Source organism: Alternaria dauci, chromosome 9, assembly GCF_042100115.1.
Source record: "Alternaria dauci strain A2016 chromosome 9, whole genome shotgun sequence".
Classification (NCBI taxonomy): domain Eukaryota; kingdom Fungi; phylum Ascomycota; class Dothideomycetes; order Pleosporales; family Pleosporaceae; genus Alternaria; species Alternaria dauci.
In genome coordinates, this window is record NC_091280.1 from 2,219,577 (window position 1) to 2,236,632 (window position 17,056).

Consider the following 17,056-nt stretch of genomic DNA (forward strand, 5'->3'; position numbering starts at 1 on the left):
TCTGATCTGAACTCCAAAAGCTTAATATAATGGGCTTCAACGAGTTAATGTTCGAAATTGTGTGGCCATGACGTCTACGAGAAGAAAATAAGGTGGAGCCTGGTAAGCCTGGCTTCTAGAAGAAGTGATGTTCGCCCGCCTTGCCCAAACGAGCGAGTGAGCCGGAGGAGGGGCATTGCGCCGCCTTCGGCCTTCAATAAATTGCGGACACAAGACTCATAGCAGACCCCGATTTCTCCGCGAACCCTTACGACTGTGCTCACCGTGACTCACAGTTGCTCTCGTTTATAAGGAAGTCAGTTTCTGGCTTTGATCACTTGTCACACACTTCAACTTTTCGATTCGGTACTCAGCGTCATGGACGGCATTAAGAAGACGTTTGCGCAATGCAAGAAGGAGGGCAGGGTATGGTGTGCAACCACGAGCAGGGAGATGTAGAGCTAACATGCGTGCAGTCTGCCCTCGTCACGTATGTGACTGCAGGTTTCCCTACCGCAGAAGAGACGCCAGACATCATGATGGCTATGGAGGCGGGAGGCGCTGGTATGTGCAGCGAGCAATGGCTACCCCAGGTGGCACGACGACAGGCAATTGACACGGCTAGACATCATTGAACTCGGCATGCCCTTCACCGACCCGATTGCAGACGGCCCAGCAATCCAGACGGCCAACACAGTACGTTGACTCATTCGCCACACCCCGTTCGAAACTCTTCCTGACACCGTGTGTCTATAGCAAGCCCTCAAGAATGGCGTCAACATCAGCAGCGTCCTCCAGATGATCCGCGATGCGAGGAAGCGGGGTCTGAAGGCGCCAGTCCTTCTTATGGGATACTACAACCCCCTGCTCAGCTACGGCGAGGAGAAGATGCTGCAGGATGCAAAGGAGGCCGGAGCCAATGGCTTCATCATGGTCGACCTGCCACCCGAGGAGGCTCTGCGCTTCAGGAACTTCTGCCGCAGCTACGGGTAAGCCTGCTGTCATGACGAGCATGGGACGAATACTAACAAGACAGTCTCTCCTACGTTCCCCTCATCGCCCCCGCCACGTCCGAACACCGCATGCGCGTCCTCTGCAAGATTGCCGATTCCTTCATCTACGTCGTGTCCCGCATGGGCGTCACTGGCGCCTCCGGTACCATGAACGCCGCTCTTCCTCAGCTGCTCGAGCGCGTCCACAAATACTCTGGCAATGTCCCGGCCGCCGTCGGTTTCGGCGTCAGCACACGCGACCACTACCTGAGCGTAGGCAAGATTGCCGAGGGCGTCGTCATCGGCAGCCAGATCATCAACACATTGCTCAAGGCTGAACCAGGAACCGGCGCAAAGGCAGTCGAGAAGTACTGCGACGAGATCTGCGGCAAGAGCACCCGCGGTGCGCCTCGCGAGGTCGGTATCATCGAGACATTGAACGAGGCCAAGGAGCCCACCAATGTGCATGTCGACAAGGTTATTACCGACGAGGACACACCGGATGGTCCTGGCCTGGCTGATCAGCTGGAGATGCTCAACACTGACGACAAGGAGGGCGCCAACGGTACACACGAGCAAAATGGATTTGACGAGAAGCACAAGTTCCCTGCACGATTCGGCGAATTCGGTGGTCAATACGTCCCTGAGTCTCTGATGGACTGTCTCTCTGAGCTCGAGGAAGGCTTCAATGCAGCGATTGAAGACCCCAAGTTCTGGGAGGAATACCGTTCTTACTTTGACTGGATGGGTAGACCAGGTCATCTGCATCTGGCGGAGCGCCTTACCGAGCACGCTGGAGGGGCCAACATCTGGTTGAAGCGAGAGGACTTGAATCACACTGGCAGTCACAAGATCAACAACGCACTCGGACAGGTGCTCATTGCCAGGCGACTGGGAAAGACTGAGATTATTGCCGAGACAGGAGCCGGTCAGCACGGTGTTGCAACGGCGACGGTGTGCGCCAAGTTCAACATGAAGTGCACCATCTACATGGGAGCGGAGGATGTCAGGCGCCAAGCCTTGAACGTGTTCCGCATCAAGCTGCTTGGTGCGCAGGTTGTTGCTGTCGAGGCTGGTGCTCAGACGCTGCGTGATGCCGTCAACGAGGCCATGCGCGCGTGGGTTGTCCACCTCGACACGACTCACTACATTATCGGATCTGCTATCGGACCCCATCCCTTCCCCACGATTGTGCGCACTTTCCAGTCAATCATCGGAAACGAGACCAAGGAGCAGATGCAGGCGAAGCGCGGCAAGCTTCCCGATGCCGTAGTCGCTTGCGTTGGTGGTGGCAGCAACGCGGCGGGAATGTTCTACCCCTTCTCCAAAGACCTCTCGGTCAAGCTTCTCGGTGTCGAGGCTGGTGGTGATGGCGTCGACACGGACCGCCACAGCGCGACTCTGTCAGCCGGAACCAAGGGAGTGCTCCATGGCGTGCGTACGTATGTTATCCAAAACGAGCACGGGCAGATTAGCGAGACGCACTCGGTCTCTGCTGGTCTTGACTACCCTGGTGTAGGACCTGAGCTTTCGAGCTGGAAGGACAGTGACCGTGCCAAATTCATTGCTTGCACAGACGCCGAGGCCTTTGTTGGCTTCCGTCTCATGTCTCAGCTCGAGGGCATCATCCCCGCGCTGGAGACATCGCACGCTATATACGGGGCTATTGAGCTGGCGAAGACGATGAACAAGGACCAGGATATCGTCATCTGTGTGTCTGGACGCGGTGACAAGGACGTGCAGAGCGTTGCTGAGGAGCTACCCAAGCTGGGACCCAAGATTGGCTGGGACCTGAGGTGTAAGTGACGACGGTGCTACTACGATGAATACTGCTAACAAGCTACAGTCTAAACGACGACGTTGTGTGTACGAGGCCGTTGGTTTAGGTGTATATAGGTCGACTCTCAATGCAAAAGTTTGAAGACTGGCCATTGGCATTGTTTCCGTGAAAAGTGAGGCTCAACAGAGGATTGTTTTTTTTTTCATGTAGGATATCACACGTTGTGGTTGCTGATTGGCGCAGGCACAATGCGGGCCTGACATGCGCGACGATGATACAGGTCGGGTGGTTTTGGGCAAGGATTGGAATGCAGGCAGTGACTAGCGCGGCCAGGAGCGGGCCATGGCGAAGACGGAGAGACATGGCCACACAGGTCACGATGAAGGCCATCTGCGGTTGTGCGTGGGGTAGTCGTGTGATGGGCGACCAAGACACTACCCGTCTGGCGCAACCCGAGCGTGCGGTGCAGTGCGGGTGAGGTGTGGGTGAAAGTGTGGCTGCGGCGGAGAGCTGCACCGCCAATCATCGGCCCATGTGTCGCCGACGGTGCTCGCGATTGCGGTGACGAAAGCGCATCCACACCTCTCCAGCGTCCCAAGCCGAGAAAGGTTCCGCGCCAATCCCACACCCGACGACAGCATCGCTCCATGCCGCAGTTCCCTTGTGCTGCACGCCACCTGACCGCCCTGCGAGCACTACGCCCTCTAGTCTGCCCTGCCTAGCGACCGACGCTCTTACATCCACCACCACCCACCCTGGACGCCCTGCCGCCTTACCGTGACGCTGCGCCCACAAGAGCAATAGAGCTCCAGGAATTCCACACCCGCCCACAAGAGCCGCACCGGGAGAGCAGGAGAGAACAGAAGCGACGGGAGAAGCTCGAGCAGCTGCGCGAGGCCGAAGAGATGAAGTTCTCGCACAGTCTGCAGTTCAATGCGGTGCCCGACTGGAGCAACCACTACATTGCCTACAGCAATCTCAAGAAGCAGTGCGTAGAGTGGGTGTAAGTAGAGAGAGAATGCTGACGGCTGCACAGAATCTACAGTCTCGAGACACAGCTCAACCAGAAGCAAGCGCACACCGACGCCGAGTCGTCACCACTCCTCAATGGCGACGCCGACGACCCAGACAAGGTCTTTACGAATACCCTCGACACGGAGCTAGAGCGCGTCACGTCGTTTTACAAGCTCAAGGAAAATGAAATCTTCGACGAGATGGAGGCCCTGCTGCAGGACGAGGAGTCGTTTGAGCACCACCAGGCCGAGTACAACGAGGAGAACGAGAACGCGCCGCCGGGCAAGAAGATGCGCAGCGGGAGCGTCTTCAAGGCAATTGGCTTCCACCGGCCGCGGGCCATGAGCGGCGCAAGCGGACGCTCGACCGACCACGGCGCAGACGGCGACGCTTCCAACGACGATTCCGAGGACGACGAAGCCGACGAGACGGCGCGGCTGCGTAAGAAGAGCCCAGACGGCCACCGGCGACGGAGACGCACAATCGACGAAGACATGGCAGCCTCGCATGTCTCGTCGCGGCGGAAAACGAGCGTCGCGTTTGAAGACTACAACGACATGGCCTTTTCTGCGCTCTACGAGGAAGGCGTGTCGCTGAAGAAACGCCTCGTGAGCGTATACGTTCTCCTCTGCGAACTGCGCTCCTTTATCCAGCTCAACAAGACCGGATTCGAAAAAGTGTTGAAAAAGTACGACAAGATTCTGGACCGCAAGCTGAAAAAGACGTATTTGAGTAAATACGTGTACCCGGCGTATCCCTTCCAGCAAAGCACCATGGACACGCTGACACGCAACCTCGAGCGCATAGAAGCCGCATACGCGCAAATCGGAACAAAAGGGGATATCGCCGAGGCGAAGCGCGAGCTCAGATTACATTTGCGTGAACACGTTGTTTGGGAGCGGAATACCGTGTGGCGCGAGATGATTGGTATCGAGCGGAAAGCGCAGGCGGCGAATATTGGCATCAGTCATACGCTGCTGGGGCGCGATACGACGGGCGGGAAGGTGCGAAGGCAGGGCGACGATGTGGAGCCGGATATGAAGGAGGTGGATACGCCGATTGGGCGGTATAGGTGTCCGCAGTGGTTGCTGAGCAGGACGTTTTGGATCCTGTTGGCTTGTATTGCTGTGTTTGTGGTGTTGCTTGTGGTGCCGATTATGGAGGCGCCGGAGCAGCAGAATTGTTTGGCCATGGTTATTTTTGTTAGTTTGCTGTGGGCTACAGAGGTATGGTGCATGTTTTGTTTGTTGAACTTTGGAGCGTTTTTGGCTAATGGTGTACGACAGGCTATACCGCTCTTTGTCACGTCTCTGCTGGTTCCTTTCCTGGCTGTCACGCTGAATGTCGTCCGCAGCGATGTGGAGCCTCACAAGCGTCTGGAATCGAAAGCGGCGGCGTCGTACGTCTTTTCTGCCATGTGGACGCCGGTCATCATGTTGCTGTTGGGTGGGTTTACCATTGCGGCTGCGCTGTCAAAGTACAACATCGCCAAGATGATGGCGACGCTGGTGCTTAGCAAGGCGGGCACGAAGCCGCGGACTGTGCTGCTGGTGAATATGTTTGTCGCCATGTTTGCGAGTATGTGGATTAGCAATGTTGCTGCGCCGGTGCTTTGCTTCTCTATCATCCAGGTACGTCACCTTCTTGTATGAAATGTGGAAGTGTAGCTAACGTGTCACAGCCCATCCTGCGTAACCTGCCCGCAGACTCTGACATGACCAAAGCCCTGCTCATGGGCATCGCGCTCTCCTCCAACATTGGCGGTGCCGCGTCCCCTATCGCGTCTCCACAGAACCTCATTGCGCTGCAGAACATGCACCCGGAACCTTCATGGGGCGTATGGTTCTTCGTCGCCTTACCCGTATGCATCATTTCCATCCTGCTCATCTGGGTGTTTCTGCTCGCTACATTCCAGCCCGGAAAGGGGCCCTCGATCGTTCCTATCCGGCCGCTCAAGGACAGGTTCACAGGCGTACAGTGGTTCATCACCATAGTCACGATTGTAACAATCGTGCTATGGTGTGTCAGTCACCAGCTCGAAGCTACATTCGGCGACATGGGCGTCGTAGCCATTATTCCCATTGTCTTATTCTTCGGCACCGGCATCCTCACCAAGGAAGACTTTAACAACTTCCTCTGGACCATCATCATCCTCGCTGCCGGCGGTCTTTCGCTAGGCAAAGCGGTAAATAGCTCCGGCCTCCTCCACACCATCGCGCTCTCCATCACCGCAGGCGTAGAGGGCATGAGTCTCTACGGCGTCCTCGTCACCTTCTGCGCACTCATCCTTGTCGTCGCAACGTTCATATCGCATACCGTCGCCGCACTCATCGTGCTGCCCCTCGTCCAGCAGGTCGGGCAGCAGATGGCGGAACCGCATCCGAATTTACTCGTCATGGGCGCGGTGCTCATGGCGAGTGGGGCGATGGGGTTGCCGACGTCTGGGTTCCCGAATATGACGGCCATTATGATGGAGGATCAGAGGACGGGGCAGAGGTATCTGGCTGTTAAGCATTTTTTGACCAGGGGTGTGCCGGCGAGTTTGATGACGTTTGGGGTTATTGTTACGGTGGGGTATGGGTTGATGCTTGCGGTTGGGTTTTAGGGGGATTGTGGGGGAGGGGAAGAGAGAGGGTGGTGGGTGGGGGTGTTATAGACTGGGGTTTTTTTTAAAAAAAATAAAATAAGGGAAGGGTTGTTGGGTGCATTTTAGCGTGGGTTGGCAAATCGAGGTTTCGCGTCTTTTTGGGATATTTTGGCGGGCTGTGAGTGTTGTGACTCTTTATCGACTAAGGCATTGTTGGTGTTGGTACTGGTATTGCTTGGTACCGTGCCCCGCACGGATGTGTATATACTAACATGTATTGTAGGAAAAGACCGCATTCCGCTCTACCCATTGTATGACTCTCTATCAAAGGATTGTTACAAGGAAAATAACGTGCTGGGCATGAACATGTCTAAAAGCAATAAAAGAGACTGGATCCATGAAGGTGACTGACCTTCTGACACCTTCTTTGCCTCATTCTCCATTCCAAAGTATACTTTCTTCGCCCGCCATCCAGGCACGAGAAATCTCGACAGTCTTCCTATCGTCCTTGAACATTGCCTTCAACCTGTCACTACCATAGTCTCTCACCGCCCTTTCACAGCTATCGCAGACCTGATTCGCGACGTCCACACGCCCGCATGGGGTCTCAAACACACTCATTTTAGGATTTGTTTCCTGTAGCACTTCGTTCCTCGCAAGCCTTGCCTTCTTCATGAGAATGACGAACTGAGAGTATCTCGCCTCTTTGTCATCAGGATCTGGAAGTGTATCAGTAGTCTTTATACACTTTGCAAACTTGATCTGTAGCCATGCGCACAAGTCTTGTTCGTCTTCGTTTCGCTTGACCCATAGTTCAAGGTAGCTTCTGCGATCCATGACGGCTTCTCCATTGGTGTAGTCAGCTTGATCGTTTCTCAATGCTTCAGGATCTTGCATCGCTATGAGTTCGTCTATTCTCGTCAAGGGAACGATGGGGTGTGAAGTTCGGCAGCTTCGGCAGAGCGTTGTGCCCTCTTCTTTTGTACTTTCCGATCGGACACAGATTGGAGATCCCCCACTTTTGCACGTCATTTGTTCGGCCTGCTGTGTGCCGTAGTGTGCTTGTGGTGGCGCCATTGTGTTTTCTGTTTTACGTTTTCTTTCCGTTGTATTGATGTGATACGTCTCTTGTGGTGGGAAACTCCCGAGGTCGAAATTGGATGTGATTGAAGTTTTCAGAACTTGCTTTGGTGTGTTTGAGGTGGTGGGTGTGCTGTTCTGGTGTCTTTTTTTCAGAACTGTCTTTTGGCAGGCTCTTTATACTTGCCCATACTTTGACAGTCATGGCTGTGACTTGCTGATATGAGCTGCTTCATGACTACCAGAAGCAACAGACCACGATACAGTCTGTACCCAGTGAACTGGAGGAGCAGAAGTCATACGTTCACTATCCTATCGAGTCAATGGCATATGAAAGACTCATGGTGGGGCGGATTCGCCAGCTGATGGCTTCAAGATACCTGAGCACTGTCGGTCTTTGCTAAACGACACTTCGTAACGGCATGTGTTATGACTGAGGAGAGAATCCCGCATCATTCATGAGTACCTGGGTATATCATACCTGCAAGGTCCATTCTCAATACGTCCACGAGTCGCAGCGGCCTTAACATGAGCATGGAAGAGGGGGAGATATGTTGACTTACCAACCGGGTACTTCAGTCCTCATAGTGGTAACTCTTGGTCGGCCCCAGGACGAGCATCTCATACTGATCGTTTCAGGTGCGCATAAAGAACCTCACCACACACGCGATACTAATTACGTGTGTAGGTATGGAAGTCTGAGCTAAAATCGCCAAGTCCTCTTGATCGCTACCTAGGTATACTGGCTCCGACGAAAATGCGACAATGCACTGAGTTACTGTCGCTGTTCAAGTACCCCATTCGCGTAGTAGGCGATATCGAACACAGCCCAATGACTGTTGTCATAAATAGGCCTCCACCAGGAGACCCAAAGGCGACTCTACACACTCGTGCAGCAGGCGTTGTGGTCCCGGCAGGGTCCGTATGTCCATGCGTAAGCAGGATGATACCAAAAATCATAGCAAATATTGACTTCTGCATTGTGATAGTTGCCATAGGAGTTGTGCCGCAGTAGCAGCCTTATCCAGGTAACCGAAGTGGGTACCTACGTCAGCTTACGTACCTTGGCGCCACTTCGTAGACTGTTCGTGCCCAAGGACAGCATCATTATTCGATTCTCACTTTCTTGATATCCTGTATTTCAAGGCGGTTTAATCTAACAGCAACCAATATACACCATGAGCATACTGCCGAGGCGATACCTAGGTACGATGAGCGCTGTACAGACCCGGCCCCCATGCAGTCAGCACCTGGGTAATGTTACAATGGCGTTGTACGACCTCAGCCACCCAGATAGAGCCTTGCATCTGTGCGGAGGATTGATAACCGTGCCGTATGATAGCCCCTTATAACGCAGCTGTTTCTGCTCTTCGCTGTTCTTCTGCTCCACCAGACGCCATGGAAGAGTCAACCTGCGCACCAACTGTGAGCGACGGTTTTGGTTCACCACACAGCGACATGGACGACGCACCAAGCAACCCCCGACCTCCGTCTCAGGACCAAGATCTTCATATGTTTCTTAGATATGAGGACGTCCGTCCGGTGCATGCAAGTGCATCTACACCTGAGCCGGAACAGCAGATGGAGAGTGGGAGCACAGATTCTATCAAGACTTCGAGTCCAGCAAGTATCTTGGACCAACCGAACGTAACACAGTGTTCTTCAACCAAGGGTGATACCCGTATTAAGACGTTTTGGAAGACTGTAGGCACGATTATCGGATTCTTTTTCATAGGTCAGCCCATATGGTCCGCGTTCACCTCTGTCTGTATTGATTCATTCTAGCACTCTCCGCCGCGATAATTCACTATATGATCGTGAAAAATCTACACGGAAAACTGGTTGACGCGAGCTTTTTCACGCAGACACAGATCTCCGCAATCTCAGTATTGTTGAGCACAATCTTCAAGGCCGCCCTTACCGCTAGCATAGGCACATGCTTTGCGCAACACCTATGGTATCTCCTCCGCAGCTCGGCGATGTCCCTTTCAACTGTCGAAATGCTCTTCGTTATCCGCACAAACATACTTGCCTTGATTAATCCACAAGGAGTATGGAGAGCGCCTTTCCTGTTTCTTATGGCCCTTCTCACCTGGGGTCTTGGGATCGCAACGATTTATCCCGCAGGAGCGCTGATTGTAGCCTTCGAAGCCCATACTTTCACTGAAACTCACAATATGTCTGTGATGAACCCGCCTGTTCCACCACATCTGGACTTCATTGGAGATGACCCCTTTCCGACATTAAGCTCAGGTACCTTGGGGAACATGGCTCTGGGTGAACCTGTCGGCTCAAAACTTCCTCATGTACCTGAGTCCCGTTATTGGTTCTACGAGTAAGTTGAGTGCCTCGATATATTGGTGGATACTGAGTTCGCAGGGGACCGGCGCACAAATTAGTGTACCTTGCACGGGCGATTATGTTCAACAATCAGATGTTCACTCTTCCAGGTCATCCAGGAGAGAATTCAACGTACAATCTAGGATTTAGAGGGCCAAGCTTCAAATGTACTAATTCGCAGTACAACCGCACTATCCTTCTAGGTTACAAGCCAAGGGAAAGCCTTCAGGGATTGATTTTCGAATCCGAATGGGATCGAGTTCAACTGAAGTATTCGCTGAAGCATAACGATATATTGACGTATACTGCACAGCGCAATCTCAACGGTACTATAGCATGGAATGCATATACTGCAACCAAAGAACAGATTTGTGAAGCCAAGTCTGCACTCTACAATGTCACCACCACATTTCCGCGCGGCGTGCAAACAGTGGAGTACTCTCTAAGCGACGAACAACCACTCGCAAAACAGATGGATATATATGAAGAAGGTGGATTGCTCCTTGCACTACCACCAGAAACTCACGCACTCGAGAAATGGTACCAAGATCTATCAACGGCTTTACCAATCGCCAATCAATGGGCAATTTTGGATGCGCTGCTGCCACTTGTCGAGGGAGTGTGCGTCGACGAAGCGCTAATACCCTCACTTGTGTCACTTTCGCCAATCTATCCCCCTCTGGAGAGACCATTCGGGTATTCAACTAACGACAAGTGTCAACAGAGTGAGGAATCATCGGGTGAAACAATCACTTATGATTGTGGCAAATGGTCTTTGGGCATGCTAGTCAGTAACAAGGATGAAGAAAATGAGTTTAAGCCTGGCGACTAATTCGCAAAAATACATATAGAGCTGTCAGCCTGAATCCTTACTAGAAGGTACCATTTTCCACACGGATCGCTTTAATTCCCAACGCCTCCCACCAGGGCGTACTCGTTACTACGACCCAAGATCCAAGCTCAGCCTGACTGAAGCCATGCTGAATGAAGCTTTGGCGAATATTACAATATCTGCGATCTCTCTCCGCAATTGGTGGGACATGGTGCCTGTAACGCGCACGAGGTATCTTAGTACTTATATACTTAGGAACCCGCTGAACCTCATCCTTCCATACAGTATCTGCCTTGTCACAGCAAGCATCTTCATCCTCATTGCAATCTGGTCCTTATGGCGCAATCGCGCGTCTGCAGCCGATGGTGGCTTCCTTCAAATCATGTTGGCGACTGTGGGAAACAAGGAGATGAGTCGAATCATGCTTGAAGAAGGCATAGCTACAATTGATGATATGTCTGACGAAGTGAAGAGCTTGAGGGTCAGATACGGGGAGTTAGCCTATGAAGACGTGCTGGGGGTACGACGCAAACGATATGGGTTTGGGACGGCGGACGAGATTATTGCGCAGGGGAAGAGAAGATGAAAGTGTCTGGAGCCAGAGGTTCTGCGTGCCTTACAACGCATCCGAGAAGCCTAGAGACCACGGGAAGTCTCGACCGTCCCTGTATTGCGATTGCAGTAGATAAAACATATTATCATTTGACTAAAGCTCCAAACGCGACAAAACACGTCCACCGCGGGTACTTCGAAAACTTCTGCCCTTCAGATGCCGCTTGCTGTATCCTGCCGCGCTGTCAAAACTCGTCCACTTCTATACAAGCCTTATCCCGTCCAATACCTCTAACTTGCCATCCACGAACTGACAATTGGGATGATCGCCGCCGCTCCAAAATGCGGCAACGCAAACCCGACCCCGGCATGCTTCATCGTAACCAACCCATCCACGACCCCATCTACCGCCAACATCGTGGCCATCAGTGAAACAGCTCTCACATCCCCTCGCTGCAAGAAGATTCCGGCGATGATGCCAAAAGTAAGGTTACGGCCACCCATACATTGAACGAAGCCGGATGCGAATGAGTCGGCTGAGACGGGCATGCCAAAACCGGCGGCGAATGTGGTGGGTGCGAGCAGAGCGAAGAGGCCAGTGGATAAGAGAAAGCCTGTCATGCCGTAGTTGGCGAGGAGCTTGAGTTGTGTGGACATTCTGAGTTAGTGTCCCAAATATATGTTATTGCTGTTGTGGTTGGTACCGATCTCAAGGTATGTGATAGCGCGCCGGAAGTGCTGCAAAGCCTCGTTCAGTGGGAAAAATTCGTTTGGTTGATGGATAACAAGCTCGTTCAAGAGAAGGGCGATTGAGGTGAGGTAGGTACCATCAGGTAAGCGGTCTGGACGTGACGTCATGATGTTCTTTCCATTACCGGGTCATTTCTGCTCCGACGTTCCAATTATCGCTCTCACCAAACCCTCATCACGATGAAACTGGCTTTCAAGCGGTTTTCATCAAACACAATGACTTAGGGAGTCGGAAATTGGATACCAATGCTAGCTAAACATTGGAGTACCTGTCGCCAGCGAGAGAGCCGAGGCGCGCAGTAAGTCCTCCTGTATTTGGAAATCTTCATAGATGTCAGGAAAGTAAAGAGGTTGGAAATAGTGCCATTTATTCTGACATGGAGTTTAGGAAGTAGGGTAACGTTGTTCTGGACCGCTGCTGCGTTACGCTCTTTCTCAGGGCCGGCGATCTCAGCAAAGCAAAGACTGCACTAGAAGAATTACAGTAGCACGCTAACAGGTATACATTCTTTGATTTGGTATAGACGAATAGAAACAAAAGCTTGCATAGAGCAAAGACGATGGTCTAAATAAACATTCGATAACTAACAGACGTGTGTAAAGCTAACACACCGCTAGATAACTACATTCCAAGCAAAGCCGCTACAATAAATATTGGCGCCTGTCGAAGGTTAGACTATGCACTACCGTAGTTTATTCTGTACTCACCATCAAACGCCCGTTCATTGTGCTCTGCAGAGCAGAACCAGTTTCTGTCCCAGCGAAAGTTGGAATAGTCCCGGTAGGCTCTGCCTGAACAGTCGCAGTCCCGAAGTCGGATGTCGCCTCAACCGCCATCATAGTAGCATAAACCGAGCTACAGAACCCTGCGTTGCTCGCTAACTCTGCAGCAATGGTTGGTTCTACCGTGCCCGCATAGACGGAACATGAAGCAAACGGATCATCGAAGGCATCACCGACCTAAGATGTGGGTGTACGAAATCAGTATATGTCTCATGTTCAGTCTGCACAAGGAAATGTCTTACCCATTGCGGGTCATCCATGCTTGGCCAGTCGATACACAGGCAGAGAGCGGCTTCTTCATCGGTAAGGTCCACAGATTGCCACGCGGAGAAGATGGAGGTACAGACGTCTACAGTGACCAATGCTCGGTAGCAAGATGAACAAGCCGAGTCATCGCTACTGCAGATTGTTTCAGGACTGTCCTGGCGCGGTTGCACGGCAGCTGTAGGGGCAGGGGTGATGAGGGGTCGTTCTGCAGCGACACGGCGATGGACTCTTGTTGGGAAGGAAGCTTTCATCGCCTGGCTTTGGAAGCGTTGATAGTTTACAGATGTAGGCGCTAATTGGATTAGGTTAGAACTTTTGTCTCGTTATTGGTGTGCAAAGATGTTATCATACCGAGGTCCTCTGGATTTTTGACAGCTTCAACTCCGACATCTACTACGAATCCACCGGGCTTCCGGATAAGATTGCCGCCGGCATTAAGTATAGCTCCTAAGTTTCCAAATGAACGCCCAATAAGAGTAAAGAGTATACCGGCCAAACGGAGGAGCCGCATTGTTAAAGAGTCGGTCGGTATTAATAACGGTAAACTCTTTTGTTGTGCGTGAGCATGCAAGATAAAGTGAAGGATTTTCTGTCGACGAAGTTACACTTGGACTTGCACAATAAGAACTGCTTCATCAAAGGAAGGGGCTTCAAGTTTAAATACCCATAGTCATGGTTGAGCTGAATGCGCGGAGGGAGCCTAGAAGAGTGCCCGATCTCTCGGCGAGCTCATGCCAAACATAGATATGCTAGTGATCGTTCCCAAAAGAATCGAAATACTAAATTTGGGTTAGACTAACTCGGTAATCCCTTGGGCGGTGGCTTAGTAGGAAGGACGTCGCCGACTAAAGCCACAGGATGTAGACACTTGGCTCTTCTGGCTACCTAGGTACTCGACGGCCGTGTAGAAAGGCGAAGTACAACTTGGATACACGGAAACCAGTGTAGCATGTGTAGCAGAATATTTTCTCACATACTTCTACCTTGTACAGCACTGTGTAGCACTGTAATGTTAATGGTGTGGCCTTAGTGCAGACGGCGAGTCAATTAATTAGGTTCGTTTTGACAGGTAAAACTGTTATTCCCACTCAGAGTGTCAAGCTTTCTTTTCCTGATAGAATACGCGCGTTGTCAACAGCGAGCGTTGGGTGCATGGGCACTGTATCAATGAAGCTCGACGATTGATGTGCTAGGTCAGGTTTCGCGAATCGAGAGCTCAGCTGCGGCTGAATGCAACATACAGCACCTGCGACGATTTTCTTGGCGTTTACCGCAAGACAACTGAGGTTGTCACAAGTGTGGAGAGTTCGCTTTTTGGTTTCGGTGGAGGCCTACTACATCGCGATAATTATTGGGGTTGAGCTTTGGGGAACGGTTGATTGTATGGCTTTGGTTTTGAAACGTTGTCACGGTAAGTCAGCGTGTTTGTGCTTGCAAATCCTCTCATGTGCGGTACGTCTCTTGATGAGAGCCTTCTTGCGTATGGAACATATGGGTTTCGGAAGTCGTGAGTGGCTCGTCGGTCATGGGTCATCGCCAAACTTTTGTGCTTGCAACGCGCACTAACGGTACCTGCATCACCCATTGCGATTTCCTGTCTGAGGCTTCTGCATATGGAGAATCGGGTTCTGGCCAGACCGAGGAGGAGTTTGATTTCGCTTTGGCTGAGAGATCTCAGTCTTGGAGACTTTTGATCGGGTTTGAAATACGGCTATGATGCCGGCGCCTGCGCCTGCGCAGAGGTGTAAAATGCTCAGGGCGACAAGCATAGCACACTCGAAGGTAATTCTTCTTCGAGTTTCTTATGCAAAAAGTCCCAGTATGGTTTTGCATGATAGAAGACCACGTAGGGAGAAGTCATGCTGCAAATAATTGGATTTTGCAGGCGGTGACGAGTGGGGAGCGGGCAGCAGATGAGCCGTGAACCCAAGCGGGGCCACCGCCGAAGCCCTCGGTCCGCGCTTCTAGCCTTCTGCTTCCCCAACATTTCCCAACCGCCGACCCACGGCCCTATTCATCATACATCAAACGTTTCAGTGTAACACTTTCCATCCATCATTGCGATCTCTTTTGGTGGATTTTGGACGAACGCCGAGCCGTCGAGATGTCTTCTAACATGGGTGATCAGGCCCCCAGCGTCCCTCCCTTCATCATATCATCTGTGCTCATTCACTTAAGTCCGCGATGTTATTCAGCAACGTCTCTATGTGTTCTAGAGGAAGCGCTAGTAAAAGTTTCCATTCTGGGTTAGCGCAGCTGGTGTGTTTGAAGGGACGCCTGTGGCAAGGCGTACCATCGTGTCCTCCTTCAACATACGACTCGGATTGCTAAGCGGACGAACAGTCCAGCCATAGCAGATTGTCGAAAGCAGCGGGCATTATTGATTCGAAGTTTCGGTGAGATTATGAAGCAAGTAGCAAGGAAACGTTCAAGCGTCGCCAGGGTCCAAAAAAATGAATGCATGGTCGACTGGGCTGAAAACAAAACCACGCTTCCTTTTCTCATCCAGCGAGACGAGTATAAGTAAGGGAATGGCACGTTTTAAAAACGTCAATTCAGTTCTACCATACCAATACCTCGATCATCTACCAGCTATCAACTTCCCCGTCAGAATGAAGTATCTTATCAATCTCTCAGCCCTCATGGCCTCGGCGCTCGCGGCGCATGTGTCGACAGTATACCAATTCCCCAACGGAACGTGGCTCGAAAACATTGATGTCATGCGTAATGGCTCTCTTCTTGTGACCACCATCGGCGATGCCCAGGTTCACATCGTTCACCCACAAACCTCACCAGTTACATTCTCCACAGTCGCCACCTTTCCAGATGCGACTGGTGCTCTCGGCATCACTGAGTTCCAGAAGAACGTTTTCGCCGTGGTAGTTGCAAAGTCTGCACCTGAGAACCCGCCAACCTTACAGAGCTTTTCGCTATGGAAGCTCGATCTGAGCCACGAGGACAAGACAGCAAAAGTCAGCATGATGGCAGAACTACATGACATGGGTATGCCTAATGGTATGGCCACTCTGAACCACGAAACACTGCTGCTAGCAGACTCGTGGTATGGGAATATCGCTGCATTCAACGTCAAAACCGGGAAGACGGAAGTCGTTCTCCAGGACCCAAGCTTAGCAGCCAACTTCTCTGCACCCGGGATTCAACTCGGTGCCAACGGACTTAAGGTCCATGGCGACTACGTATACTACACCAATACTGTCCAAGCCATTGCTGGCCGCGTTCGTGTCCACCGATCGACTGGCAAGCCCAACGGCTTTTTCGAAACCGTGCGCGACTCCACTCTCAGCGGCCCGGATGACATCTCAATCGCAAAGGACGGCAGTATCTACGTCTCTGAACCACTCCAGGCGCCGCAAGGCGACAAAGTTCAACACATTACTCTCGATGGCAAGGTTACTACTATTGCCGAAGGTGGACTAGTGGCAGGCTCAACGGCGTCAGCATTTGGCAGGACGAAGAAGGACAACGGTACTCTTTACGTGACTACAATGGGTGGCTTTGGGGCGGATGGACAGCCGAAGGCAGGTGGAAGGCTTGTTGCCGTGAAGCTATAATATCATAGCTTTAAGGGAATACAGTCTAAAATGGGTATGAATGGTTCGTGGAAAAGAAGAACATAAACGCTAAGTGTATCGTTACTTTGGGTATATTTCCAATACGTATGGAGAGGTATGTCGCAGTGATGGAAGTCTTTGGGTACGTAGGCATGAAACAACACTTCAATAAAAACTTGGTACGATTGACAGGTCTCCACCGATCTATCCTAGTGGCTATGAATCTTCCCCATCTCTTGAGTTTCTCAGAAGATATGCGAGCGTCGTATCAGTGCACGTTGTTGTTCGGTGTAGCATGACTGAACGCGTTGCGGTCGCGATATCTCATCGTCGTTCGAGCTGTAGGTCCAACGTTCAGCCGGATGAACAGGGGTAGCAGGCCTTCCGTGAGCACCAACGAAGACAATCGCAGGACCGGCTATACATAATTAGCACCCAGTAATTAGTCCCTATTCGATGTCTAAAGACATACCCGTAGAGAGAGAGCGAGTGCGCTGGTAAGGATGAGATCTGCACAGCCCCCGAGCC

The 17,056-nt window shown here is 51.9% G+C and overlaps 3 protein-coding genes across 3 annotated transcripts; 2 read left to right on the forward strand and 1 right to left on the reverse strand.

Annotated features, from left to right (window-relative positions):
- Positions 1 to 357: 357 nt before the first annotated feature.
- Positions 358 to 6,370, forward strand: ACET3X_009416 (uncharacterized protein; the record flags this gene model as incomplete). The annotated part of the gene is made up of 9 exons (XM_069455608.1): positions 358 to 405; positions 456 to 543; positions 605 to 675; positions 736 to 968; positions 1,016 to 2,769; positions 3,550 to 3,739; positions 3,788 to 4,991; positions 5,052 to 5,396; positions 5,447 to 6,370. 9 exons carry the CDS (start codon positions 358 to 360, stop codon positions 6,368 to 6,370), a joined length of 4,857 nt encoding a protein of 1,618 aa, XP_069303493.1.
- A 6,020-nt stretch (positions 6,371 to 12,390) lies between these two features.
- On the reverse strand, positions 12,391 to 13,627 carry ACET3X_009417 (uncharacterized protein). The gene is made up of 4 exons (XM_069455609.1): positions 13,308 to 13,627; positions 12,932 to 13,248; positions 12,615 to 12,866; positions 12,391 to 12,567 (listed from the first exon to the last, which is right to left on the reverse strand). The coding sequence occupies exons 1-4, from the start codon at positions 13,465 to 13,467 to the stop codon at positions 12,529 to 12,531; spliced, it is 768 nt and encodes a 255-aa protein (XP_069303494.1). The 5' UTR covers positions 13,468 to 13,627; the 3' UTR covers positions 12,391 to 12,528.
- A 1,941-nt stretch (positions 13,628 to 15,568) lies between these two features.
- On the forward strand, positions 15,569 to 16,528 carry ACET3X_009418 (uncharacterized protein; the record flags this gene model as incomplete). Its single annotated transcript, XM_069455610.1, has 1 exon — positions 15,569 to 16,528. One exon carries the CDS (start codon positions 15,569 to 15,571, stop codon positions 16,526 to 16,528), a length of 960 nt encoding a protein of 319 aa, XP_069303495.1.
- Positions 16,529 to 17,056: the final 528 nt, after the last annotated feature.